The following is a 26,811-nucleotide window of genomic DNA, read 5'->3' as shown; positions in this document are numbered from 1 at the left end:
ACATCCTGTTTTGCGATTTAACATAACAGCCAGTTCAGCAGACTCTGCTCTTCTTTCCTGCTGCCAAGATAAGCTTTGAATATTCAAATCCACATGTGATTTATGGCAGCTCTGTCACATCAATCAACAGATTTGAGGTTTCTCTTGTATTGCTGCTCTGACGTGTACGTAAGGCCACAGGGGTCAGCGCGGCTTTCCCCGCTCTGCCGTCTTGTCGTAATGGAGCGTCATGAACAATACATCAAAACAATTACACCCGTGACCTTCATAGCTTTCCGTCAGCCGGCGTGACATGTGGTGTCTGCGGAAATCTTGGGATCTTAGCTCGATTTCAATCTCTGTTTGTTTGAATTGTGGTTTTGCAGACGATGTGAGATTGTAATGAGGCGTGTGCAGGGGTTGTGCCAGCTAGCGTTACTTAAGAAACAGTTTAGCTGAATGTTTAGCCGGTGGGTGTAAAATGATTAGCATTGACAGGTTGTCAATATGTCAGCGGACAGCCCGTTTAAAAGATGAACCTCTTTGTTCCTCTTTGAGACGTTTTAAACTAACGTTCTCCGCAGCCACAACAACGCGATCGTGGTCCCAACTTCAATCTCCTCTAAGTCTGTGTCCAATCTGTTGCTAACTGATTGTGCCCTCTGTCCACTATTACCAAGACATTTCCTCTAGGTCAGCTAAGGTGCTCAGGACGACAGAAAATTAACCAAATCAGCTCAGTGAAGGCGACTTAAACGCCTTAACAGGATTAGGTCGAGGCCCCGCCCCTCGCCATCTTTCGCCTCTAAACGCCGTATTACTGTAATCTACGGCTCATGAGCTGACGAGCTAAGTGACCCCATTAGCTCTTCCTGTCTGGAGGTTTTTCTGTCATTCTCGTCTGTTGTGTGTTCAGCTCCCACTTAACATGGTAGCTTCATTAGTCGAGAGGACAGTGTAAAGAGGGCATAAGGTTAAACGAACTCAACCAAGGCACACTCACAGTTTACATCAAAGGACTTTTACGCTGCCTGCAGTAGATTTGCAGATTTTATTGAGTTTTCATGGCTAACTACTTTCTATTTCAGTACAGGGACTTCAAACACACCATATTATATATTTAATCCATCACAGAGAACATTATGACTTACAAGCACATGACTCCTTAAAAAAGATATTCCTCTGAAAGGTTGTAGTGCCTCGGTAGTTTAAGTCTAACCTGAAGTTTGAAGGCAGGAAAGGTCAAAAGGAAGTCTGAAAAGTTAACAGTGTTGTTTCTTACAGGCCCATAAATGCGTCGTTGTCCTTCAAGGAGAAAAAATGTATCATGCAAAATCTATTATGTCTAAAAATAACTGTTTTATTTTTAAATCATTTGCAAACCAAGAAGTGAGGCGGGTCTGAGGACTACAAGTAGACACCTGCTGCACCTGTTGTCCACAAGGTGCATTCACACAAACCGGTGCTAAAACAAAAGCCTATAAGTGCGGACGTAGCCTCAGATCCAGTATTCACTGTCCTTTCTGTTCCATTTTTTTAGTCTCCACGGACCTCAAATATCTGAGCTTATCTTGTAGAGCAGAGGTGTCAAACTCATTTTAGTTTGGGGGCCACGTATAGCCCAATTTGACCTCAAACGGGCCGGACCAGTAAGAAGATAGCATAATAACCTATAAGTAACTACAACTCTAGATTTTTTTGTGTTTGTTTTAGTGCAATTCTTGTCTGCTGTTCAGTCCTGGGTCTCAGTGTTGTGTTCTTTCCGCTTCTCTTACTTAAACAGTGGATAAATTAGGGACAGCAGTTGCGGGCCAGATTAGACCCTCTGGTTGGCCGCTTTTGGCCCGTGACCCGTATGTTTGACGCCTGTGTTGTAGAGGCTCGCAGGGGGCTGGAGCCTATCCCAGCTGGCACTGGGACAGGTCGTCAGTCCATCACAGGGGTAAGACAGAGAAACAACTTACAATGACCAATTAACCTAGCAGGCATGTCTGCACGAGACAGCCTGAGAAACTCTTGGCACAGGGACAACATGCAAACTCCAGAATCTTCTTGCAAATCCCTGCAACACCCTCTGTGAGAAATTTGAGTGGCACCGAAGCATTAAGTCTTAATATACAATCAAATTTCTGTCTGCCAATGAATACCAACAGACCAGGACACCTCATCCTGGTTTTGTCATGAATTAACTCTCAACCTGAACAAGCGTGCACGTAATCCAACAACGAGCGTGAAAATCACCTTACGCTGACTTTTAATAATGCATCAAGGCTTAAATCTTTATCTGGGTGGCCTGTTGGTCCGAGCTGTCATTATCTGAGTGGGTGAGAGCACAAAGCGGATGTGATAGGCCATTTGATTGAGGTCAAATCTCTTTTCGCGCTTCTCCACGCCAAAGGCATCTCCCCGTCCTCCTGACCTCTCCGCGGGCCGGCCGGTGTCAGAAGGCTCAGGAGAGAGGTGTCAGGTCAGCGGGGCGATGTCCCACGGCACAGAGCAGAGAATAGAGAGAGATAAAGACAGGAGGAGGAGATGAGAGGGGATATGGAGTGGTTGTGACAGGTGAGCTAATGGCTTCGTGAGAGAAAAGGGTGAAGGGCCGAGGGTGCAGACTCTGATCTCTTTATGCCGCTTACAGAGGGACAACTTATTAAAATGAGGGAACGGATGCAGAGAGTAAATGAGTTGACCTAATACCCCTGGGTCACACACACACACACACACACACACACACTCCTGCATGTGTTGAGGGTGATTACGTCCTCCCCCCACGCTGATTGACAGCCACTGTCGTGGCCCAATAATGGTCTGGGTATTTTTCCCAGGCACTAAAAGGCCTCCTCTCTCCACAGGCTCGAGCGGAGGCCGTTACATGTGGGGGTAGAAGTGTGTCCAGAAATATGGAGCGTTGAACGTTAACAGATGGGACCGTTGCAGCCTTCAGTTCTCATGCGGCAGCGTATTTGACTTCCTTATCTCGCTTTGTCATTAGCGCATAAAACTGTTTGCAAAACTGCGTCTCAGCGCATATTCCAGCACACACACACACTACGACTTTATCGTGAGCGAGATTAGATTGAGACTCATGTGGGATCGAGGTTAAACCAAGGTTTTATTTGTTCATTAGTTTATTTAAAAGGCACGGAAGCAGTTCATTGAGTTCAAGTGTTATAAAGTTACATAAGTACATTTATGATTCCTTTTAAAACTTCACACTTAGACTCCATTTCAGAGACAGCATGTGGTTAAATAATAGTTTAAACATTATAATACTGAGGCAGCTGACTGTGTCTAAATTTCAATCTTAATACTTTTATTTATTCTTTTATTCTGGGTCAGTTTATGTTTTTGTGTAAACAACAAAAAATTAAATGCCATAACCATGTTTAATAAATCTCCTTTAAATAAAAATCATGTGTACTTTTATGTACATCAAGTACAATTCTCTAGTAATACTTGCATCACATATTTTTTATACATTGCAGCGCTGGAAGTTTTACAAAACTAAGGGATCTAAACCTTTTTCATCGCAGGGGAGAAAAATAACGCTGTGCTTTCATGCTCTTCTTACGTTTTGTTTACTCAAATTTTATTAATTTTTTCAAAAAGAAACACACAAAGAAAAACATTACAGAACATATAACAGGGTCAGTGGGGTGCATGTTATTAATAGTCCTCAATTGTCTCTGAGATCAGTCCAAGTTTTCAGTGGTGACTCTGCTTTGGGTTTTATAGTCCATCCATTTCTCACATTTCTTATCAAATTTTGTTTGTTGAAGTCTCAATATATAAGTAAATTTTTCCATGTTGATTATCTCCTCCACTATGTCCAGCCAGTTCCCCCGAGTAGGAGGGTCCCTTCTTACGTTTTAAAGAAGGTTTGTGTCCTTTGTACTCCAGTTTATTTGACAGACAAGTTCCTTTGCATGTTTTTTGCATGAGTTTTACATAAATGGCACATAATGATCACGGCTCCAGATTAAACAGCGCTGGTAGAATATACAGCAGTTAAAATAACTTACATGCTGGTTTTAGTTTGACCCTTAACGTAAATTTTACTGGAGATACTTCTGTACTAACACGTTTTTTAAAGCAGGATCTGTAACAGAGAATTCATAAGAACTTAAATAAAAGATATCCACCCCTCTATAGATGCACGTTTATTGAGCCATTCATGATTAAAGTCCTCGAGTCATACGAGATAAAAACACGTTCTTCTTTCCACAAGACGTCTTGTCATCATTGTGTGTCCTGTGATTCACCCAGAGGTTACAACAATCATGTCATCTAAAAAAAAACCTTTGATGAACTCTGAAGCTTAACACTGATCTTAGAGAGAGGCAACATAAAATGGAATGATAATTGTATCATCTGCTCTAATGGCAGCTATTACAACAATAGCGATGGTGACCTGGAGGTATTGCGGAGGGGGTGGGGGGCGTCGGAGTTCAGGCCCTCTGCGGTGACCTCTGCTCGGGAAAGGGCAAGCTCAGGCAAGAGTCAGGGCGTCAGGGTCTCGCCACCTCGTCTGACGCTCTGAACCGTCCATTCAGCGGCTAACACAACAGCCAGGCATCGCTGTGACCCTGTGGGTGTGACGCTCAACCTTTGCCTTAACCTCTTGACCGCCGGCCACAGCTGCAGCCGACCGGCTCGGGGAGGTCAGGGCACAGGGTCAACTGGACGCTGGAGAGGGGGGCTGAGATGAGTGAGGGATGACAATACGGAGGGGGGAGGATAATGAAGAGGCAGAGAAATTGATGAGTGAGGTAGTGATGAAGAGCAAAGGGTGGACGGGTGACGAGGAGGTGAGTAATCTGGGTCAGTACGCCCTCATTATGGAAGAAAACATATTTTATCAATCACTCTGCTTGGCACTGTCTTTGTCCATAGTTATAAAATAATAACTATTTTTGTTTTAATTTTAACACTTTTTTTATTTTTTCCCATTTACAGTCTTGGGGTGTCCCACTAAATGTGTGAAAGTGTCGTTTAAATCCCTGAAATCTGATAAAAGTCCTCAAGTGATGAGTCAAATTGAGAATAAAACAAAAAATCTGAGGAGGAATAGTTAGGAAGATGTTAGAAAAGGAAGAAAAATACATTAAATAAAACATAGGATGCCCTTGTGACTGAGTTTAACTGAGTGAAGTGTAAAATATCGAGCCACGTGCTCCTTTCCTGGAGGATCGGCTTCAGGACAGCTTCTTGTTATGTCTTGTTCGGCGGCTACAAGCCAAGATTTTTCCTGTCTCCTCCTTGCATCACCGCCTCGCTAGGTCAACTTGAATGACATATCCCAGCACCGTTTTCTGTAGCTGCATTTAGATTTCCCAGAAAGAAACACGATATGTTTTCTTTTTCCTAAAAGTTGCTGCAGCTATCTTAAATCTCGCAGCTATTTTCTGCTATGTTTGTAGCACTAAGCCCCAGCACGACTGTCTCCAACTGAGACTGTTAGGTGCTACTAAAGGAGGAGCATGTGTTTGGGATGAAAGTACAAATCTGCATGTTCAAATACCACTTGAGATAAGTGAGAAAATATGTTTTGCTTTTAAATTTGTGCAGACTGACCCTTTAACAGAACTCTACAAAGGTGCAAAAGAAGACAAATTAGCTCTCGGTACATTTTGAAAGCACACCAGCCATTGTTCCAACCCCCACCCTCCTCCCCTTTTTGTTTCTCACAGCAGCACGGCCGGCCAAGAGTGACTTTATGGAGTTGGCTTTTACGGGAAAAATGGACATGTGCGCTCTCGAAGGTCAGTCCCGAGGTCCTCGGTGGGTTCGGTCCTTGAGTCCGCCTTAGAAATTCATGACTGCATGACAGCTGTTTCTCCGATATATGGAATGTGTCTCGTGATGTGTGAGTCCTGTTAGACGAGTTGAGAGTTGGATCTTATTCAGGTTATTGGCTGAAAAGGCAGAATTAAAAAATTGCACTTCGTTTATAAGTCCAAGACTGCTGCTGTGGATGAATGAGCTTGTAGACAAATAGATATTTCTTTGCAAGGCCAGAAAAATAACTGCATTTAGAAGTAGCTAACAGAAAAAAAAGCAGATTTTTTTAAAGAGTAGTCAAAAGTATAGTCCCTTTCAACGACAGGTAAGTATCTCGTCGTTATCAGACTCTAGATGTGTCTATTTAAACACCAACTCCTCCACCAGTCCTTCACAACTGAAGAAGCTACGTCTTCAATTGCCTTTTCTTTCTTTCTCTCTCTTTTGTTATATACCACGGCCTGCATGACTGAGAACCTTCACAAACATTTTTTAAAGAGCCACTCATGTTGAAGAATCAGAGTCTTATAAAACAGTCTCCTCCCTCCTCCACTCCACGGCCTCCCCGCCAGCCTTTGTGGCTCCGCTCTGGTTGTGCTGCTGACTCTCCATCATGGCCGCCACTTTCTGCTCCAGCCTCCACACCTGCTCCCGATACTTCCTGCGAATCTGCCGGTACGAACTCAAGGCTTTGCTGGAATGAAAAATAAATAAATAAATAAATATCCAGCTGAGCACATTTGTCCTTTTTCAGGTCTGATGTAAACCGTAAAACCAGCATCCTGAATGTTTTTCTTATGCTGTTCACCTGTGGGCTTGCGTGAGCCGAGCTATCTGCTCTCCGTTGTCCCTCCTGTGGGAGCCGCTGTCTGAGAGAGCGGTGTTCAGCGAGTCCTGGACCAAGGCCAGCCTCTTCTTCAGGGCTTGCTCCCTGGAATAAAACAGCCAAATGAGTATATTGTCAGGTTGGAGCACTGCAGATGTTTACCCACAGAGATTATTAAGGATTTATATAAAGAATCCTTTTTAATTCCTGGTCCTCGGTCTTAAGAGCGACTGTGACCTATTGTGTCAACGGCAGAGCTCTGTTTAAAAGTATTCTCCGCTCAAGGCCAGAACAAGGAAAGGATGCACTCTGAAGCACCTTGAGGGGACAAAGAACTAGAAGCTGCTTTCATCCAAAGTTTTCATTTCTATCAAAAGTGTCTCTTAGCAACAGAGAACCAGACAAGAGATGCTTGATGCACCTTCAACCTGAACATTCAAGTGTCTTCCTTTCTGTCGCTCCTGGCGATAATTTACCTCCACTTTTCCTTTTAGAGGGTAAAATGAAAACATACTGTACGCAAGCCATGAAATATGCACTTGTATTAACAGTACATTATGTTAGGAGGTATGAGGTTCTCATTTTTACAGTTATGAGTCAGAAAAAGACTCCAATCGCTGGACGACAGCGCGCAGAGATAATGTCTCACCTCTGTAGGACAGCCTGCAGCTCTTTCAGAATGGGTCTGGTTCGAGGATCCGTGACTTCCCCGTCGCAACCGAGCCGTGCAGCAATCTCACAGAGCCTCTGAAACGTGAAGTTCAATAAGGATTAAACTAAAAGAAGAGCCCACCCAATTTAATTTTTTAAATAAATAAAGCTGTGGTTCCCAGGGTCCAGTCACCCCCTGTTGTCAGGCATTATTTTACCACCAGAGGGTCTAGTCTGGTCCGCAGTATGAATTTGCAAAGTGCGAAAATTACATAGAAGACATTAGCTAGTCAGTTTCCAATCAAAATAACCACCCAGACACCCAGAACTAAACATAAATGCACAACTGCGCACGTCAGGTGATAAAATGTAAACCTTTTCACAATGTACTCATTCTTCTTTGCACTTAAACAAAGGGAAACACTGGAAGTTTTTGTTATTTATAGCTTATAATGCTATTGTGCTACTGGTCTGGCCCTGCTTGAAAATAAATCGGGCTGTATGTATGTGGCCCTAGAGCTAAAATGAGTTTGACACGACCTCCCTGGGTTAAAGTCTGCAATATTTTATGATAAAACAGCGAAGACAACAGAAAAGTCAGAAACGTTAGCCTATGTGAACCTTAAAACTGTCAATCACTTTGCAGCTCCTCAGATCTATCTTGTAACCCTTACATTTAGCACTCCAGATTTAAGCAAATTACACATTTAAATGCACATAACCGGCATGGCCTTTACAAGAAAACCTGAGAAGCCCATGACCTTATGACCTTATCACGGTCACGGTACAGTATCTAAATTTCAGACCTGTGTCCGTCTCAGCCTTAAACTCCAAAATCTTAATAAGTAAGCCTTAAGATCCAAAATCTGATCACGACCGGGATGCGAGGGTTCATGTAAGTGGAGTCGTTTATTCGGCCAAATGTGAGCTTTTTGAGATTTTGGTTAAATTGGCGAAAAACATCCGTAGAAATCGAGGCGCGTAAGGAGTTGAGTGATGACTGCCGAGGAAAACCGTGGAAGCTTTAAATCACGAGGAAAAATGTTAACGCGCGAGGCCCGAGGTTCAGTTCTTTGTCATTTGACACTGACAGAGGTGCGTCATGTGGTGTGAATCTGTGCTGCCGTGACAGTAGAGCCCAGCCGAAGACCTTGTGGAACTAAAATATCCTCCTCGGCCTGGAGGGATTCTGCTTTGGTAGATGTGTGATTTCCCACGAGGGACAGCCAGATTTGAATCGGGCCTGTCGCAGTAGACCAGCATCCTGCTCCCTCTTGCTCGTTTCACCTTGACTTTGTATTATTTGCAAATTAAAAAAAAAAAAAAAAAAAGAAGAAGAAGAAGAGCGATTGTTGCCGCTGCAGGAGTCGGCTCCTACCTGTTGTTCAGGCCTACGATCCTCCACCTCTTCTCTGGGGTGTTCCGGGATGAAAACTCCTGCTGCTTCCTGAGCCTTCTGGCCCATTAAACTCCACTCCAAACACCTCAGCTCTTTCTCCTTGAGGCGGATTAGAGCTCGCAGATCTGACATCTCCTCCTAAACAAAAACACTGAAACCATTATCCACCGTGTCTAAAGACTTAGAGGTAAACACGGCACAAACAACAGTGTGGTAAATAGGTTCTATCTTAGGAAAAGAATCACAACCACAAGGCTTTACCACTAGAATTTATATATGATTTTAATCTCATGTAGCAACTGATTCATCATTTGCCTGATGAAGATCCCATAGGATCGAAACGTTGCCTGTTTAAAATAAATAAATAAATTGCACTTGGAGCATACACAGTGTGCAGACCATTTTTTCAACATTCTCTGATGAGTCACAACTGTTTTGGAGGCACAAGGGAGACCTACACAATATTAGGAAGGTGGTCATAATGTCTCGCTGACCTCAGAGGTGTGTCATCAGTGTGTACACAAACTGTATATACACTCCAAACAATGTGCTTTGAGACAGTGAAGCTATGGTACAAAAAGCCACCATACAAGGTTTAAGCTCCTACCCTGACTGAGATGAGTTCATGAAACACAGCAGCCTTCTCCTTCTTCGTCTCAGGAGGTTTGAGGTTATCTTTAGTCACATGTCCCCATCTTGATCCAGCTGGGTGACCAGTGTCTGGACTCGGTTTGCCCTCCGACCCTGGACCCGACTTAGGGAGGCAAATGGCCGCCCGCTCTCTTTTCAGACGCTCAATTTGCTGTCGGAGAGCTGCCTCCCGGTCCACCGGCTCAGGTGTCCTGTGAGGTTACAGGTGGGACAGACCAAGGTTTCTCGTGACCTTTGAATCATTTAGGCAGCGTCATTTTTGTGGCGTCATCATTAACCTTTACTTTGTGTGATTACGTGACAGCGCTTTAAAATGTCACCTCTGCCCCGTGTGACTCGGTGTCTCCATCTCCCCTTTGTCTCCTGCTGTGGAGAAGGAGGTGGACAGCTCCTCGCTTCCCATGTTCCTGAGCTGAGTCGACGGACTGTCGGGCTGCTGACTGTCACCGACCGGCTCTGATGAGAGGAAAAAAATGCGTGACCCCCACTGTGCATGATGCGTGTGCAGATGACATACAGTACATACCAATTGTACATGTGAGTGTCTGGGTGTCCTGAGGTGTGAGCACTATTAAAACTTGGTATTCAAACACCTGCTGGGTCTGTCTGCAGAGGAATGCTTTGCTGCTTCTTGGCATCATAAAGTGACAGCAGCTCGCCGTAGGCCTCCTCGCACTCCTCACTGTCAATCACAAAAGACAACATTTGACCTTGCTAGAAGAACCCAAATTAATACCGTAGGATAGCTGACCTGTGCACGTTCACTGCCCCGACACATGTCAAAAAGAACTTGGTAACAGTGATGCAGGATATTCATATGTGTGCAGGCAGGCCTCTGTACTGGTGTGTCAGATGTGTTTAATGTGTACCAGTATCGTAGAGCCGTCTGCAGGGCCGAGCAGTCAGACTCCAGTCTGTTCAGTGTGATACTGATCTGCTCCGACTCTCCCTTCCTTCGCTCCAGAGCTGCAGTCAGACGTTCATTTCTGGCCTTCAGCCTCTCGATGCATCTGGGGTAAAGAATTTAAAGTGTTGGAGCGCAATAGCAAAATTTCCTGTTTTCTTTTTCTTGTTCAGACAGATATTTCAGTCAGAACCATTTCAGTCAAAGAGACCTTAGTTGTAGCATTTGCAGTAATTTGCTTTTGATTAATTGTTCTTGGTTGCAGAGCGACAAAGCCAAAGCAGCTTAAATCAGGGAACCCGGGATGAGATTTGCCAATGGATGCCTCAGCTGAGCCGTCAGCTGATGTGGGCTGGCTTATAGATTAACTATCAGTTGATGGAGCTGTGAGCTGAGCTTGACTTCATGGCCTGCCCAACCAGACACTCAGTTTCTGGCAATCTAGATATTTTATGTATCTTTTAAGGCTTTTCTACACTAGTCAGCTTCCCTACCTGATCACTGAGAGTGGAATTAACTTTAAAAAGTTATAAAAACTCCACAATTCATCCATGGCATTAAAAACTGTAAGGTCACTAACCATAAATCCTACATAACGTTCTGCTTTGAGCTGAGGTTGATCCTGCTCCTTACACTCACCTGTTCAGTCGATCGGTCTCAGACTCCAGGTTGATGGGGCTCGGACAGGGGCTGCCTGACTGAACAGAGCCCAGTGGGGAGCCGTCCACTCCCACGGACAGAGGTGTCAAAGCTCTGGCTGTTCTTCTGTGGAGTAAAGGTGAACCAGGGTAGGGAGGAGAGGCCCAGTCTGGACTAGGCCGGTAGGAAGGAGAGTGGCTGCCGGACCTCCAGGCCTTATGCATACCGGCCAGCTAAAACACATAACAAAGCATGGGATTGGTCTCACTGGTGTCGTAACATGCTAATTCAGCCACATTAGTATTTCTTGAGTATGCTATCTTAAGCATCTCCCACCTTCTTCTCCTCCTCCACCTGGTTGATGTGGCTTTGTGCTCTCTGCAGCTCCTCGTGGTGACTCTGTAAGGCGTTTCTCAGAGCAGCTGACTCCCGTTTTTCAGCATCCAGCATGTCGTCCTGGTACGGTTCCTTCGGCAGGCCTAATGGACACGAAATCCCAAACTCTCTCTCCATCTCATCCAGTATCTGCGACCAGTGCGAGTCAGAATTACCTGAGGGGACTGATGGGAGTCTAAAGATAGCCTGGACAATGACATATTTTTACTCCTAAACCCAACCATTAAAATTCAGACTGCAGTATAGCAATACTTGAACTCTTAGGGACATTTTTGACATTTTTATCAAACAATACCGACTATAAATTTGGTCTCAAGTTGGTTATTATCCATTTTTTAAATTCTACCTTCATACCTGAGTGGATTTAACCCAGTTCTCCTGAGCTGCTTTCAGGTGCTCTTTCTGCCTGTCCTGGTCTGAGGCTGTGATGGGGACGGCCCAGGTCCTCCTACAGCTGATGGAGTCCTCCACTGAAGACAAAACCTCCTGCAGCTTTGACCAGACGACGCCACCGCCCCCTAGAGGATGAAAAGAAGAGGCACAGGAGAGCATGTTAACAGAGAAGCTGTAACAGACCAGATAAAGTCATTTAAAATAATAAAAAACAGATAACGTCTTTCAGATTAAGTCACCGGGTTTTAATTATCCACTAGTCAGAAGCAGTAGGCTGGGATAAAGAACATCACCTACATACAACACAGTGTCTAAACTACTAACTCGTACTGAACACAGACAAAGTTTTGCCAACCTCTTTCAGTCACTGGAGCTTTAGACGTGGTAGTGAAGGCAGCATTCCTCTCTGGGCTGCTTCTGACCAGCCGGTGAGACAGGAGGTCTGGAACCAGAGGCCTGGCCGGACCTGATACTCTCCTGTCACATGGTTCGCTGCAAGAGCAAAGTGTTTATGTTGAGGTGAGCTATAACCTGACTGACATATTGGTAAAATATGTATGATTCAGAACATTTTATTAGTTTTAACACAGATTTAACACAGTTAATCCACACGTCATCATCGTTATCTGCTTCTCTTGCCTCGGTGCCTTCAGTGAACCCATCTTCTTGTTCAGTTCAGCGATGATACTGAGCAGGGTTCCCACTTCAGCCTCACACTGAGCCAGTTCTGCGGGCGACGGCTCGAGGTTGACGGCGGGGTCGGAGCCCTCGGGGTCAAAGGTTACATGATCACTTGGGTTCATCACCTCCTTGTCACAGACTGACAGCGCGTCCAGGCTGTCACATCTGCCCCGCCTGGAATCCTGCAGAGACACGGAGTCGGCATTTTTTGTCTTCGCGTGGCTCGTAATACGACTTTGTGAAATGTTGTAGAAGCAGACATCTGCCTGTTTAGCAGCTATTGTTTTAAGCGACGGAAAAGGAGGAGACTAAAACATCCTGCTTCCTGCCTAGCAAATATTTGTGGATCATACCATCTATTGTTTTCGCACGGAGAATGTCGAGTAAATGCCTCAAATGTAACATGAAAATCACAACAAAATGTCAGTCAACCGACATAAACAGTCATCTTAACCTAGAAATATTTCAAAATGATTTTATCTTTTAATGGCATTTTTTGATATATATATATATAAAAAAAAAACAGAGTTGGCGGCATGCTTTAAATTCCTTGTCCATATAACATCCAACTATTCTTAGTCAGAATCACAGAGGCTTTCTCAGCATGGTTTCTGGAACAGGCAAATAAATACCTTAGATAATTTGCCAAAACAAGGCTCACATTTACAATTCTTGGCAGTTCAGTGTCTCAAATTCATTCAGTGTGTGTGTGTGTGTGTGTGCAAGCCCAGAAATACCACAAACAAAGTGTCACTTGTCAGAAACCCTGCTCCTCATTCACACACTGGTATTTGAATTACATTAGAAAGTTCAATTATCCTGCGAACTGTAACCCTTCTCTTGTAGATATTATGAAACAACACCAGGCTTTCAAGATCCCTAACTTCTTTTACATCAGCTTTTACTGGAGTTGCGCCGGTCCGAAGTTTCAACATAATAAATAAAACACTTCAGCGTAACTTACCTCCATTATTCTTGAGCTTTCTGGCAGCAGCCGTGTCTCAGTTTGCGGTGTGTTTTCCCATTTGACAGAACGAGGAGATGTTTTCTTCAGTCCTGCTAGTTTGTGTAATTATGTTTTCCAGTAGTCAGTCAGTCAGTCAGTCAGTCAGTCGCTGGAACACTCTGCCCTTTGCATGTCTGTCTAACAGTGTTTAGTGTGATGAATAAAGTAAGTGGAAAACACTCAGAAAGTCATCCCCACCCATTCCCCTTCACTGCGTGTCCTTTCCTGTTTTGTCAGCCACTAGCGTCCATGCCTGTTTGAGAGCAGGCTGAGTCGAGTGGTGGGAACTTTGGCCATACTCTCTAGATTTTATGCTATACAGTTTTTTGAGAAATGTATGAAAATGGCAATCAGTTCTGACCACTTACAATAAAACTGGTGTTTAAGGCTGTCTGCTGTAAAAAGTGGAATTATGGGAATTATTAATTATTTCATAGATTTATAAGACTGAAGCCAGTTCTGCAGAATTGTTTGATCTTAACAAAAATCATGAGCGAGAACAAGATAATGTCTATTATTTAATACTGAATGTAATTTATCTTTATTTTTCATTCTGGAGAAACTCACTGTGCATCACTGATTGCAAAAAAAATCTTTAAATTCTGTATCACATACTCTTTTTTTATTTTATTTTACTCCTACTAGTCCTACTATAGTTGCCTGTCGTATTATAATTACCATTACGATAACCATTATACAAATACGAAGATTAGAAAAGTGGAAGAGGACGTTTACCGTTTTTTTTCAACTTAAACTTCATTACCCATAGTGCCGCGCGACGCCGCACTTCCGGGTTGTATCATTTCCGGTAAGGAAGTTGTCTGTTCAAAACAGATGATAGCTCGTCTTTAAAACATTTTTGCAACTATTAATGAGTGTTTGCGTTTTAGAAATCCTCGGCGCGTCGTCATTACTAGTCACGTAAGTTTTCTCCTTCATTCAAACGTGACACTTTTACACATCACGACTGGTTTGACGTGAGTTTAGTTAAAGCTAACTAATGCTAACAGCTAAAGTTGCTACTGCGCTGTCACTAAACATCACCTAGCTCCAGCAGCCTTTTCAGCTCAAAGTGTTTGTTTGCCACCTGTCAGGCTTTGTGTTCGAATTCAGAGGAACATTTCCTATCTTTATTTTGTAGCTTTAACTATATACTTATATGCATTGTCTACTGGGATGTATCTGAAAGTATCTGTAAAAATGTCTGTTATATTATTAGTAAACTAATACAGATAGTTGTGAGATGGGCTGTCGTAAATCTGAGAGTTATGCACCTTCCTTGAGCACATTATACTGTCAGGACAAGCTGTAAAATGTATAAAAAAAAAGACCTTGTTTAGGATTTTTATTGTTATTATTTAATCCTATTCACATTTAAATGTCGTGGAAATTAAGCTTCCAAACTAACTCCACTCCCTTAGCATCCCGTGTATCCATGGAGACGCCAGAACCTGGTCCAGCAGACGGAGAGGAGCGTCTGGTGGAGCTTCGACCTCGGACTCGCTCCAACCCTGAAGGCGCTGAGGACCGTCGCAGCAGCACGGGCAGCCTCGGAGGCAACAGCAACCCAAACATACCTCAGCCTGCTGTGGGGAGTCGCGTGGAGGGTGAGGGGGAGGCCTCGACCAGCGACAGCCCACCGAGCTCCACCACCACGACAGTCTCAGCAGCAGCAGCAGCTCAGGTCGTAGCGCCTGCTGCTCCTTCAGGTGCGGCGGCTGCAGCCGGGGCCGCTGCTCCTCTGTCCACGGCTGCTGTGACGGCTAAAGAGAGGCAGAAGCCCACGCAGCAGCAACCCCCACTCACAACCACCGTCCCTCCACCAGCAGAGTACCAGCTCAAAGTTCCTCGTGTCAACTGCCCAGAGAAAGTGGTAGGTTCCCTGAGCTGTTCAGATTTACAACACAATAAAATAAAGACTGACATTGACTATATGGATTTTATTAATGGTGCTGTCTTCATCATGACAGATTATCTGCTTAGATCTTTCTGAAGAGATGTCTTTGCCAAAGCTGGAGTCTTTTAATGGGTAGGAAGCTGCACAGTGAACTTTCATTCTCCAGTGATAATGCTGCATATTTTTCATCGCTGCCCAATTTGATTGATTCTCACTTTAGATCTAAAACGAACGCCCTGAACATATCCCAGAAGATGATTGAGATGTTTGTCAGAACAAAACACAAGATTGACAAACGGCACGAGTTTGCTCTGGTTGTCGTCAACGATGACGCCCTGTGGGTGAGTACAGGAAGGAGGCTTTTAATAACCGCTCAAAAAAACACTGTTTCCTAAAGCCATACAAGGAACGTGGTAGTAATGAACCTGATATTAGGTGTTTGTTTTGATAACGTTGTGTTTTTTATATCAGTTAATTTGACTAAACAAATATTATATGTGTGTGCCAGCTATCAGGCTTCACCTCTGATCCCAGAGAGCTGTGCAGCTGCCTGTACGACCTGGAGACCAATGTGTGCGAGTCTTTCAGTATCCTTTTACTGAAAATTAACCATTGAGCACTGATGTTACATTTTATTTTATGAAAAATGGTAAATTCTAGATGTTCACTTTTAGCCTTAACTTCCCTTCATTAGACCTGGAAGACCTCCTCAATGTCATGTAAGTACAGAAAGACTTTTAACATATTTACAAAGGTTTCTTTAGTGGTTTCTGAAGCGTCTTAAAGTGACATGAAAATGTTTAGACTGAGGTGTGTTTCTGCTGCTTTTCTAGTCGTCAGAAGATCGAGCTGCCGTTGATGGAGAACGTTCAGACCGTCCCGCCTCCGTACGTGGTTCGGACCGTGCTCATTTACAGCCGAAATGCAGGGCAGCTACAGTTCAACCCGTCTGAAGCTGTGAGCGTAAGTGCTTCTCTAAATTCCGGTTAAAAGAAAAGCAACTAAAATATAAATTCCCTCAGTGTCTTTTCCTTTACAGTGTTTCCAGCAGTTTTGCGCTGACTGTACATCTAAGTAATTGAATTGTTTCTTCTTCTTCTGCCACAGAAAATGTTGCAGTCTCCTTATTTTTTCTTTGATGTGGTCTATTTGCACAACGGGGTGGACGAACAAGGAGATGAGACCAGCTGGAGGGTGAGTAGAGGAGCTGATGATGGAGACTGATTCTCCATGATGCGTGTTTTATTTTGGCTCAGTACTGCACTGTTATTTCACATGCTAACTTCTGTAGTTTTCCTTAATTCAGAATGGCATTTTAGTTTTTCTAAATATTGCTTGAGTTTCAGTTTTGCATTCCAACTATTCGACATTTACCTTTTCTCCAGGACAACTACACGTCTTTCTGTAACCTGGACTCGAAGGGGATGTGCTATCGCTTTGAGGTCTCGCTGAGCGGACCCGCCATCGAGCTGCACAACTGCATGGCCAAACTTCTGGCTCACCCTTTGCAAAGACCTTTCCAGAGTCACGCATCGTACAGCTTGTTGGAGGGCGACGACCCTCAGGACGTTGAAGCGACTGTATAAAACTGGGACGCACTTAAAAAGCCCTGCTTCTCTGTGAAATCCACACATACACACACTGTAGTTTATCACAAAATGGAGCTGGGTTTTTCTTAAGTTCACATTATTATTATTTTTTTTTCTTCTTTTCCATTAGCTGCTGTAGAACAATAATCCACTGGAATATCTGAGAAAACCAGTTTAGTAAAACAAACCAAAAATAACCGATTACAGTAAGTACTTAAAACTAACTGTGTGTTTCTGTAGAGGAGCGAATGAATCATTAATTGTTCTCAGCTGGGGAAGTAATAAAATGATCCAGTTTTAGCAGTAAAATTGTTGGAGGCCTCTCGGGAAGGATGACAACAATGTCTCGAGTGTCCAGGAGCAGGACACAGGACACTAATAGAACAACCGGATAAAGAAAGAATAAAAAAGACAAAAACATAAAACTTTACTAAACTTAGCCTACAGCGCTTTTTCTTCTTATTTGGAAACTTCCACCTTTGTTGCCTGTGTCGTGTTGTCGTTTTTAATGTATTTTTTTTAAATTTTATAACCGGTTTTTAATCCGTGTGTGTCACGTTACCGTCAGGCTTCACAGAGGATTAATGAATGTAGAACTGTACAGTAGATGTGAGCTGGTTTAAGGTTATTTTTTTTCTTCCTATCCTTGACTGTGATTGATCTCTGTGGCGGCGTGATTGTAGAAGAGGCCCCTCGTACTGCCAGTCTAGCTGCACTTGAAACACATTGTACAGATGAGCTTTTTGGGTATTGAAAAAAAAAAATAATTAAAAAAAAAAAATAGGCATGTTTAATCCTATTTCTTATGTTTATATGTGGATATGTGGGTTATTTATTTTTTTTTATTTGTGATTTTGACATTTTTGTCAGGAGGTGGCAGCATAGTCCTTCTTAGGAGGCTTTGTCTGAGAGCTAATGTCTAAATGGACCAGACCACAGATCTTATCTCACACGTGTCCTGGATGTGTTTCACACCTGTACTTAGTAAACTGGTTGACTCCGGATTGCTTGGGACAGATGTTAATGCACGGTCTGAAGGATGCTTGAGAGAGTTTCCTAATTATACTTAATCATTTTTGCTTTAATTGTTGCTAAATGATAATTTGCCAATCTTTTCTGCTTAATTTATCACCGCCAGTGTCTGTAATCACTCTGTCACAGCACAATGAAGCAGCCGTTGCATCCATCTTTGTAAATAACGTCCCTTATCCAGCCTTGACGTAAATATTGCTGAAGCGGTGGACGTATATTTTCCTGCTACCCTAAAGATGTGTCGTCTGTTATCTTAAGAGGTTCTCTATCGCTGCCCTTAACTGTTTGGTTTCCTGTTTTTGTGCAGGAGTTATCTAACGCCTCTGTCCCGACTCCTCACTTTCTGTCACTCTTAACGTTCATAAATTAGCCCTGCTTCCAGTGAGGAGAGGTTGTCAGGGAGACAATGGGCAGCAGGAAGAGCCCAGGCTCAGAGGACCTTTCCCCTTTCACACCCTTCCCCAACAGACCTGACTGTTCCTCACGTCATCGACGCAGATAGCAGCGGAGGTGAAGGTGGGAGTGGAGGGAGGGGGGGTCTGTACCGCAGGGAGAATTTGTTATTCCCTCATCCCTGAAGAATGACAGGTCCCTATTGTTTTCCATCTTTCACTCCTCCAATGCCATGACTCTTTTCCGTGCTTACTTAGAACAGGATATGCTGGAATTTATTTATTTTTTTGTTTGGTATTTTCTGCTTTTGCTCCTCACATGGTTTATATTGTTCACCCACCATCAGGGGAATATGGTCAGGAGTTCTGTCTCTAGTAGTTGCACATAAATGAGGTGCTGATAGGTAATGTTTCCTGTGTTTTAATATCCCACGTAGGTGCCAGTGGAAAATAACGAAGTACACTTGCTTATCTGCTGACTATATCTACTTATAAGGTCCAGGACTTATATTAGGAATACGACTATTTAAAATGATTATGCATTATTAATGATTAAAGTAAAAAAAGATGTATTTATTTGGCTACTACTCTAATTTTGGAGTCACAGGCACGACTACTTGATCCACTGTGGACAGATTAGGAACTTAAACTGGAAGTATATATTTCATCGCTGTAAAACTTCACTAGAACAATCAGCAGTAGAAAAACACAAAACCCAGTTGAGTTTGTTGTAAAGTTAGTTTTATCTTGACCAACTGCAACATTAAAGTCTTAATTCATTAGTAAGTTAATGCAGAATAAGTGCATTTAGTAATTAGTTGCTTCTTCTTAATACTTCTCGTGTAGTATTTTTAAACACGGTATTGTTGCAGATCCCTTCTTAACTCAAGTTCAGTGCAACTAAACCCACAAGTGAGTGATTATTAACAGTACAGTTGATAATCACTATGTAGGGATAAATCCACCCAGCCAGGGCACACATACTGAGAAAATGGACATCGCAGTGAAGTGGGGAGAGTTTGAAACTTGTCTGGTGGAATCTTTTAACTTTTAACTCCCATCACAGCTATCTCCTTTACTTCCATCTGTGGAAAAATTGCGATAACTTTGGCAGCGGTGCGTACGGAGGCTGTACTGTGGCAGAGGTCACTGAGGGAGGAGAGGGGAGGTCCTGGTCAGGATGGACTGGAAGTGTGTGCCTCCAGCACCATTTATAAACATGGCCCCTTTCCACTCCTAAGGGTCATTGTTTACATCCATCTCTGCCTGTACGTTCCTGAAAGTCTTACAGTGTGGCACAGCTGCTGAAGACAGAGAAATAAACGCCTCAGGTTGGACTTCTCCTGTTTCACCTTGACAGAGATCACCTGAATCCCTCAGCGGACGCTGTTCTGCGGAGAAGATCACATCTGACGGGGGAAGCCTTGTGGATTTTTTTGCAGCCGAGTAATTCCTGCGTGGATCTTCCCAAACCAGCTGCAACCATTTCACCCCCACCAGTCATGTACAACTCCAGCTACTCGCGGGCCAAGCTTGGCCCGGACTCAAGGGTGTCCCTGCACAGATCCAAGGGGAAGAGCTGCGGCTACTACATGAGGATCGTCTTCTTCTTTTCTTCTCTTATCCAGTCTCTCATCATCGTCAGCCTGGTGCTCTTCCTCATCTATGGTCAGCCAGAGAAGTCTGCGGAGGAGAAGAGGGTCAAGGTCAGTGATTTATTCTGGTCTTACAGCTTTAACTTATCGTGTATTAAAATGAAAACATTCAGCTTTGAATAACAGTCTGTCTGATAAAGCTTCTGCAGGAAAATGGAAAATCAAACAAAAAAATGTAATGAAAATCATCTTTCAGAGATTTTATTAGGCATAGATTCAACATGTGTTTAGGGAAATATTTTATGACTAGGTATATTGGTACATGATGATCTTGAGAGCTGTAAAATATGGTGATGATGAATGATTGTGATTGTGAAGGACCTGGAGCTGGGCTTCAACAAGCTGAGTGGCGACAACATCCAGCTGAGGAAGGAGCTGGGGGCTCTGCAGGCTGCTAGTGCAGCCGAGAAAGCTGCTCTGGAGAAAGACATGGCAAAGCTGAAGACCGACGCCAACAACACGGAGCAGGAGCTAAAAAAGAAATTAGTGAGTAGAGGTGGTGAATACGTGCAGCATTTCATTTGAAAGCTTGAAACAAATCCCGCTTAAAATAAAGGTTTCTGCAATTTCTAAACTATGCAACGGGATCATTTCCTTCGGGATGGTTGTAGTTTCTCTACTGATCACCGTGGTAACAAAATATAAACCATTAATGGTGTAAATCATCTCATTTGCAGAGTTTCTGTGAGGCAAAGAGTGCAATGAGCACGGTGGTCCGTCGTCCCACCCCTCCGATCGTGGCCTCTCCACCGATCAACCCTTGTTGCCGTATGTACCTCACTTTTAGAAGGACTAACACTCTAAATACTTGACCCGTCAAACATGCAATATTTGGTGAACTTGTAAAAATGTGTAAATGTGTAATGCCTATGTGGTCGAGATAAGAAAATAAAAAAGAAAATGCATGCTTTATATATAAATGAAACAAAAACAGGAACAAATTTGGAGTTGTGAGGTTGATCTTTCAATATTTAACTGACAGATTATATCCCTTTATAATTTACGATTTATATATGCACACTGGCGGGTTATTAAGGATTGGATATTTGATTATTAAATCACCAGGAGCTAGATGGATTACAAACCAAGAGTTATTCTTATGTATGTCTAATAAATCATCCGTGCCAAAATATCTATTTATTATTCACAAGAGTGAGCTTTTAGAAAGTGGTAACGAATCATGCACCTCGTCTGTAATTATTATTTTCCTCTGATTTCTTCAGATGAATTGAACACTCTGCGGAGCCTCAATGCTCGGCATGAAGCCTTAATAAATCTCAACAGCAAAAACTGCACCCAGATTATTCAGTATGTGAGGCGGGAGCGAGACAACGCCCTTAAAGACAGAGACACGTTCAACCAGGACGCCATCACCCTGCGCCGGGAGAACGCCATCCTGAATGAGCAGCTCTCCGCCTACACCAGGTACCGTCCGTCTCTCTGCCCGCCTGCAGGCACGTGTTTGTGACTGGAAATGTTAAAAATACACGTTGACGTTTATTTTCCCCAATCAGGAAGTGCAAAGAGGACTTTGCAAATTCTTTGAACGGGATCTCGGAGGTGACCAAGAGCTTCCTGAACAAGATCAACACCCTGTTTCCCCACCAGCTGACATTTCATCTCACCTGCCTAAGCCAGCGGGAGCAAATGGAGAAGATAAGGAGCAGCTGCACGAACCTGTCCAGAGAGGTGGAGGACAAGTTCCAGCTGTATCTGGACAACGTGGGCAACAAGGTGTGTGTGCATGCTGAATGTTTTCAGTTCTGAGCTTTGAGTGGCATTTTAATATGCTCTAAAACCCCAACTTTTAAAATCATGGCAATATAGGCAAAATGTACTTAAAGTATTAATAGTAAATGGTAAAAGCTGTTGCTGCCAGAGGCGGAAGAAGTTTAACTTATAGTAAAGTAAGTACTTGAATGAACGTCTTTATTTCCCACGAGGTTGTAGGTTTCACTCCAGCCTAAACAACCCTAATTTAAAAATTTCCTTCAAGACCTTTGGAATATTCCAAAGCAGAGTGGGAAACCAGTTTCTCAAGGGAGGAAGTCTATCCACTGCATCATTCCTGAAAAATCTGGCTAAAGAAACAGACGTCCTGTGAGGCAAACTCAGGGTCAAAGCAGAGGTGAAGTCTGTGTCTCTGCTGATACAGCAGCTCGGTGCAGGGCGACGAAAAACACACGTCAGCGAGTATGTGTTTTTACTCCTTTAAGGCAATATTTCATTTTGATGTAACTTGCTCCCCGAGAGGTCAAAAGCGACGGCTTGTTTTGGCGCTGGTTCTTATCTTCACTTTGGGCCGTCTGTTATTTTCCTGCAGGCACAAATCCAATTGCAACATTTGCAAAAAGAAATTAATCAGAAAAAGTAGAAGTAAGGCATTTCCTGTTGTTTTATGTCACTTTTTTGTTTTTTTATACTTACATGCAACACAATCTACTTTGCAATTCCCTTAAATAGAGGTGTAAACGTTGACAGGTGCAAAGGAATTCAGCACAAACACACACATTCAACAGAATATGTAAAAAGCACAGTTCTGGCTCAGAGGAATCATCAGGTCAATAAGCATCCTGGTTATTAAGGAATTGAATATTATCGTGAACTGATCGAAGCTCAAAATATTTAGATTCTCAAGGATATGAGGAAATCTTGACGGGTTCTTATCCAAAATCTGATTTGAACAATTTTAAATTCATCAAATTCAAATTGGATAGACTTTACTGATCCACAAGGGAAATTTCTTGGTCCCAGTAGCTCGGTTGCACATAAAAAAACACTCTTGAAAACCACTAGTAAAAAGAGAAATGGGTGAAGATAGATAAGATATAATAAAAAAAGAAGCAAGAAATAGAACTAGAAATATACACTATATACATAGGAAGGATCAATGATAAGGTATGGATGGAGGAGCACATGTCAAAAGAAACATGATGCATAAATCTATTAGCAGCATAGTGGGCTCTAATGAGTCTAAATATTTGCAGTAACCTTGCTTTTGCAACCTTGCTCTGCATTTTAATGTAATTTAGTGTTTTAAGTCACCCAATTAATTATTTAAAGAAAAATGACCGTTTATTTTATATCTGGCCACGTTCCTGACTCATATCCAGTAAAACATTATCAGCTCTCATTAGTACCACAAGCCCTCCACGACTGATTCCGCGCAGGGAGCCTTTTATCCTTCAGTTCAATTAAACCCTCAAAAAGACTTGACAGTGAAACGTCATGAATACTGAAGTGAAGCGGCTCGCAATCTTTGTCTTGAATTGTTATGAGATACGGAAAACTACGTTGCTAAGTCCAGAATAAACCCACCGGAGCAGGTTTGGCAGATTCCAGTCGTCCATCAGCGGCACAGCATGTTCCCTGGGGTGACGCAGAGGAAAATGAACGCTGACAAACACTCACATTGTCATCATTCAGATAGAAATAGACACGGGGTAAACAGAAGGCAGGTACAGTTATGTAAGGGCACCATCTGGAAACACATTAGGTGCAGTTAAAATTAACCTGGTTCTCCAACCACAAGCCTTTATCTGAGAAGACAAATACTTCATGTAGAAGGAAACCCGCGACACAACGTTTACAGAAGTTCATGGAAATATTTTGTCTTCCAGGTGGCCGAGATCCAATCCCTGTCCAGTCGGCTGGAGGTGCTAAACAGCCATACGTCCTCCGACCTGCAGGAGTGTGAACGCAAGAGCCGTGAGGCGGCCGCCGCGGCTGCCAAAAAGTTAGAGGACAAGCAAAAGACTCACGACGACCAGGTAGATATGATTTGTGTGGATGCTTGTGCGTGGGTGGAAAGTGGAAACTGATGGGGAACTCCATGAAACGAGCTCACACAGCAGCATGGAAAAGACAAAGGTGGAAAACATTAACTTTTGTTTTTTTATTTAATTTTTTTATAGGTGGAGAGATTACTTCTTGAGCAGAACCGACTGAGAGAAGAGAAGAAACTCCTGGATGATAGTCTCGCCCTGAAAAACAAAGAGATTCAGAACCTCCAGCGAACGGTGCCCAGCGTTAAGGTGAACTAAACACAGAAGACACATTATGTGCACACATGTGAAAGTGAATGAGGGAAATGAAGTGTCTGTAAAAAAAGGCCAAAACTAAATTCCTGTCATGGCCGTCCAAAAATAAGAGATCCATCCTCCTCCGTGCTTTTAAATCAGACCTGGTCATCTTGCTGAGGCAGGGTGGAGTGTGGGCATTTGGCAGGAATTTGGGGGCTGCAGTAGCAGGAAGGATGGAAGGAGGCAGATAACAAATGAAACAACATGTGAGGCGTCATTAGTTCGCAAATCACCCCCACATTCCAAAGTCCACAGATATACAGCGTAGGTGTACGTGCAGTGTACTGCTCAGTGTGTTATGAGTCTGATGTGAAATGAATCTGTTCTACCCTACAGAGAGGACCACAGCTGGACAGCAGACAGACGCCACCTAGCTCGTCTTCCGTCGGAGTACCTGTCATCAGCAAAACTCCAACGGTAAACTTTCTCTTAGAGCGTTTAGTTATAGCGAGTCTGAACGTAGTCTGTAGAGAGCAAGAGAAAACTTTCTTTGATGGTTCATGCGTGATTAGCCCCGGTTTATGCTGATGTCTCCGAGAGGCTTTACTTAATTAAAAGCTAACATCAGCATGCTAACTTACTCTACTTATTATATCCAACAAAGGTTCAAAAAAGGCAACTGGACTTGTAGAGTTTTTTGAGAAGACATTTCACCACTCATCCAAGTAGCTTCTTCAGTTCTAGGGGACTGGTGGGAAGTCTGAGGTTTAAATAGGAACTCCTCCTGAAAAACTTGCTTGTTATGTCTGTGAAGGTTCTCAGTCATCCAGGTCATGGTATATCCAACAAAGGGTCAAAAAAGGCAACTGGACTTGTAGAGTTTTTTGAGAAGATGTTTCAGAAACGTCTTCTCAAAAAACTCTACAAGTCCAGTTTCAGAAACGTCTTCTCAAAAAACTCTACAAGTCTAGTTGCCTTTTTTGAACCTTTGTTGGATATACTTGCTTGTTATGCTAATAACCAGAAACTGGTGCAGCTAATTTCCATTAACGACTGGGTACGTACCCTGGATGACTGAGAACCTTCACAGACATACTCTACTTATTAGATTCAGATTGGGAAAACACAAAAAAACACAACACATAGGTCGATTGATGCATTCATTCATTTTCTGTAACTGCTTGTCCTCTGGGGGGGCTGGAGCCTATCCCAGCTGTCATTGGGCGAGAGGTGGTGTACACTGGACCTGGACAGGTCTCCAGTGTATCTCAGTGCTAACACAGAGAGACAGACAACCATTCACACTCACACCTATGGCCAATTTAGAATCACCAATGAACCTAACCAGCATGTCTTTGGACGGTGGGAGGAAGGTGGAGAGAACCCACGCAGACACAGGGAGAACATGCAAACTCCACACAGAAAGGCCCCAGTCAGACCATGAATTAGAACTCAGAACCTTCTTGCTGTGAGGCATATTATTGCACAAAAATAAATAAAAAAAAAACTTTGGACCTTACGATGCTGCAGAATTAGTTTGAAGGGATCGCAAAAGTTATCCCAGTTTCCAAAAATCCATCAAATGTTTGTAGAAATATGCACCGATGTGTAATTATAATTGTTAATGCTTTGTCTTCCAGGGGACATGAAACAAACCGTCCATCCATGCGTCTGTGCATTAGCTTTGCGCGCTAAGCCTTTGAGAGGAGACGGCCGACTCCAGCTGACACTGTGACCAAGATTTTTTCGTAAATTCTTTGTATATACTTCAACAAACCCTGTAAATACTTTGCTTCCACATCACTGACATAAATGTGCTTTTGTCTAGCTCCGCTTGTAACCGAGGATTCGGTTGTGTTTTGACTATATGTGTATGAACGCTTGCTGTGAAAAGTCTCAGTATATTTATACTGAATTAATGTACAAATTTGTGATGTAAATATTTCATGTGTCACTTACTGGAAAACCTTTTATTTACCATGAAATTAAAATTAAACGAATCAAACACCGACTCACATGTTAACAGTATTGTCCTCAATCTGTTTGTTGCGGTTAAAGAAGTTTCTTGCGATCCACATATTTGTTTTCATCTGTGACAGACCTCCATCTGGCCGCAAACACGTCATGACATCTGCAGGAACCTTAAACTCTGAATGTCAAGTATTAGACATTACTGAGAAGGATCTCAACTAAAAATACACACAGACTCTATTAATTGCCATTTTTTATGGTGCATTTTACAAGCACAGCCGCTATTACACGATGTTCTAAAGCTTTTACTGCTTCCCTTTTCCTTTCATAAGCACAAGGCGATGAGCACACACACACAGCTCTGTGGATGGAAACAGCTGGTATGTTTCTTTTTTACGATTATTATGGATCCAGTTTGGTGGCATTTTATCTGCACGGCGGGGATTTAACTGGTCACATTCCAGATGTTTGTTCTTTATTGTGTGAAATATTCCAGTGTCACAAAAACTGTTTATCTAAATATATTTAATAAAGCGACACAAGGTCACTTAAAAAATATTCAGTCACTGTGGTGAGTTATTACAGTATTATACTTTGTGGTGAATTTATCTGTTAAATCATTTTGATCAATGTTCCCTGTTTCTTCATTTACATATACACCAATATTCATCTACTTTGATTCTGTTTTTCCTATAAGATGTAGTAAACTGATCAGCCACAACATTATGACCACCTTCCTAATATTGTCTAGGTATCCCTTGAGCCTCCAAAACAGTTGTAACTCATCAGAGAATGGACATGGGCCTTCTGAGGGTGTCCTGTGGTGTCTGGGAACAGGATGTTGTTAGTGGGGGGGCCTTTGAGGGGAGGGGCCTCTGTGGATCATCCAACAGATACTTGATCAGTTTGCGATCTAGTGCATTTGGAGGCCAGGTCAACACCTTGTG

General features: G+C 43.0%; 3 protein-coding genes across 3 annotated transcripts; 2 read left to right on the top strand and 1 right to left on the bottom strand.

Moving 5' to 3' along the window:
- Positions 1-5,349: 5,349 nt before the first annotated feature.
- Positions 5,350-13,270, bottom strand: ushbp1 (Usher syndrome 1C binding protein 1; the record flags this gene model as incomplete). The annotated part of the gene is made up of 14 exons (XM_084548990.1): positions 5,350-6,454; positions 6,569-6,691; positions 7,236-7,333; positions 8,616-8,774; positions 9,244-9,478; positions 9,608-9,743; positions 9,881-9,969; positions 10,157-10,297; positions 10,831-11,063; positions 11,167-11,355; positions 11,581-11,791; positions 11,950-12,111; positions 12,217-12,482; positions 13,265-13,270. The coding sequence occupies 14 exons, from the start codon at positions 13,268-13,270 to the stop codon at positions 6,286-6,288; spliced, it is 2,217 nt and encodes a 738-aa protein (XP_084405116.1). The 3' UTR covers positions 5,350-6,285.
- Positions 13,271-14,080: 810 nt separating this feature from the next.
- Positions 14,081-17,577, top strand: babam1 (BRISC and BRCA1 A complex member 1). Its single transcript, XM_084548557.1, has 9 exons — positions 14,081-14,227; positions 14,728-15,179; positions 15,277-15,335; positions 15,424-15,544; positions 15,712-15,790; positions 15,898-15,922; positions 16,037-16,166; positions 16,311-16,397; positions 16,589-17,577. The coding sequence occupies exons 2-9, from the start codon at positions 14,742-14,744 to the stop codon at positions 16,787-16,789; spliced, it is 1,140 nt and encodes a 379-aa protein (XP_084404683.1). The 5' UTR covers positions 14,081-14,227; positions 14,728-14,741; the 3' UTR covers positions 16,790-17,577.
- An 86-nt stretch (positions 17,578-17,663) lies between these two features.
- plvapb (plasmalemma vesicle associated protein b) lies at positions 17,664-26,602 on the top strand. Its single transcript, XM_084548556.1, has 9 exons — positions 17,664-19,922; positions 20,190-20,357; positions 20,549-20,639; positions 21,095-21,296; positions 21,386-21,605; positions 23,492-23,641; positions 23,786-23,905; positions 24,290-24,370; positions 25,534-26,602. Exons 1-9 carry the CDS (start codon positions 19,719-19,721, stop codon positions 25,540-25,542), a joined length of 1,245 nt encoding a protein of 414 aa, XP_084404682.1. The 5' UTR covers positions 17,664-19,718; the 3' UTR covers positions 25,543-26,602.
- Positions 26,603-26,811: the final 209 nt, after the last annotated feature.

Source organism: Chelon labrosus, assembly GCF_963514085.1.
Source record: "Chelon labrosus genome assembly, chromosome: 7".
Taxonomy (NCBI): Eukaryota; Metazoa; Chordata; class Actinopteri; order Mugiliformes; family Mugilidae; genus Chelon; species Chelon labrosus.
Note: the sequence above shows the minus strand (reverse complement) of the source record. Positions and strands in the feature narration are given on the sequence as shown.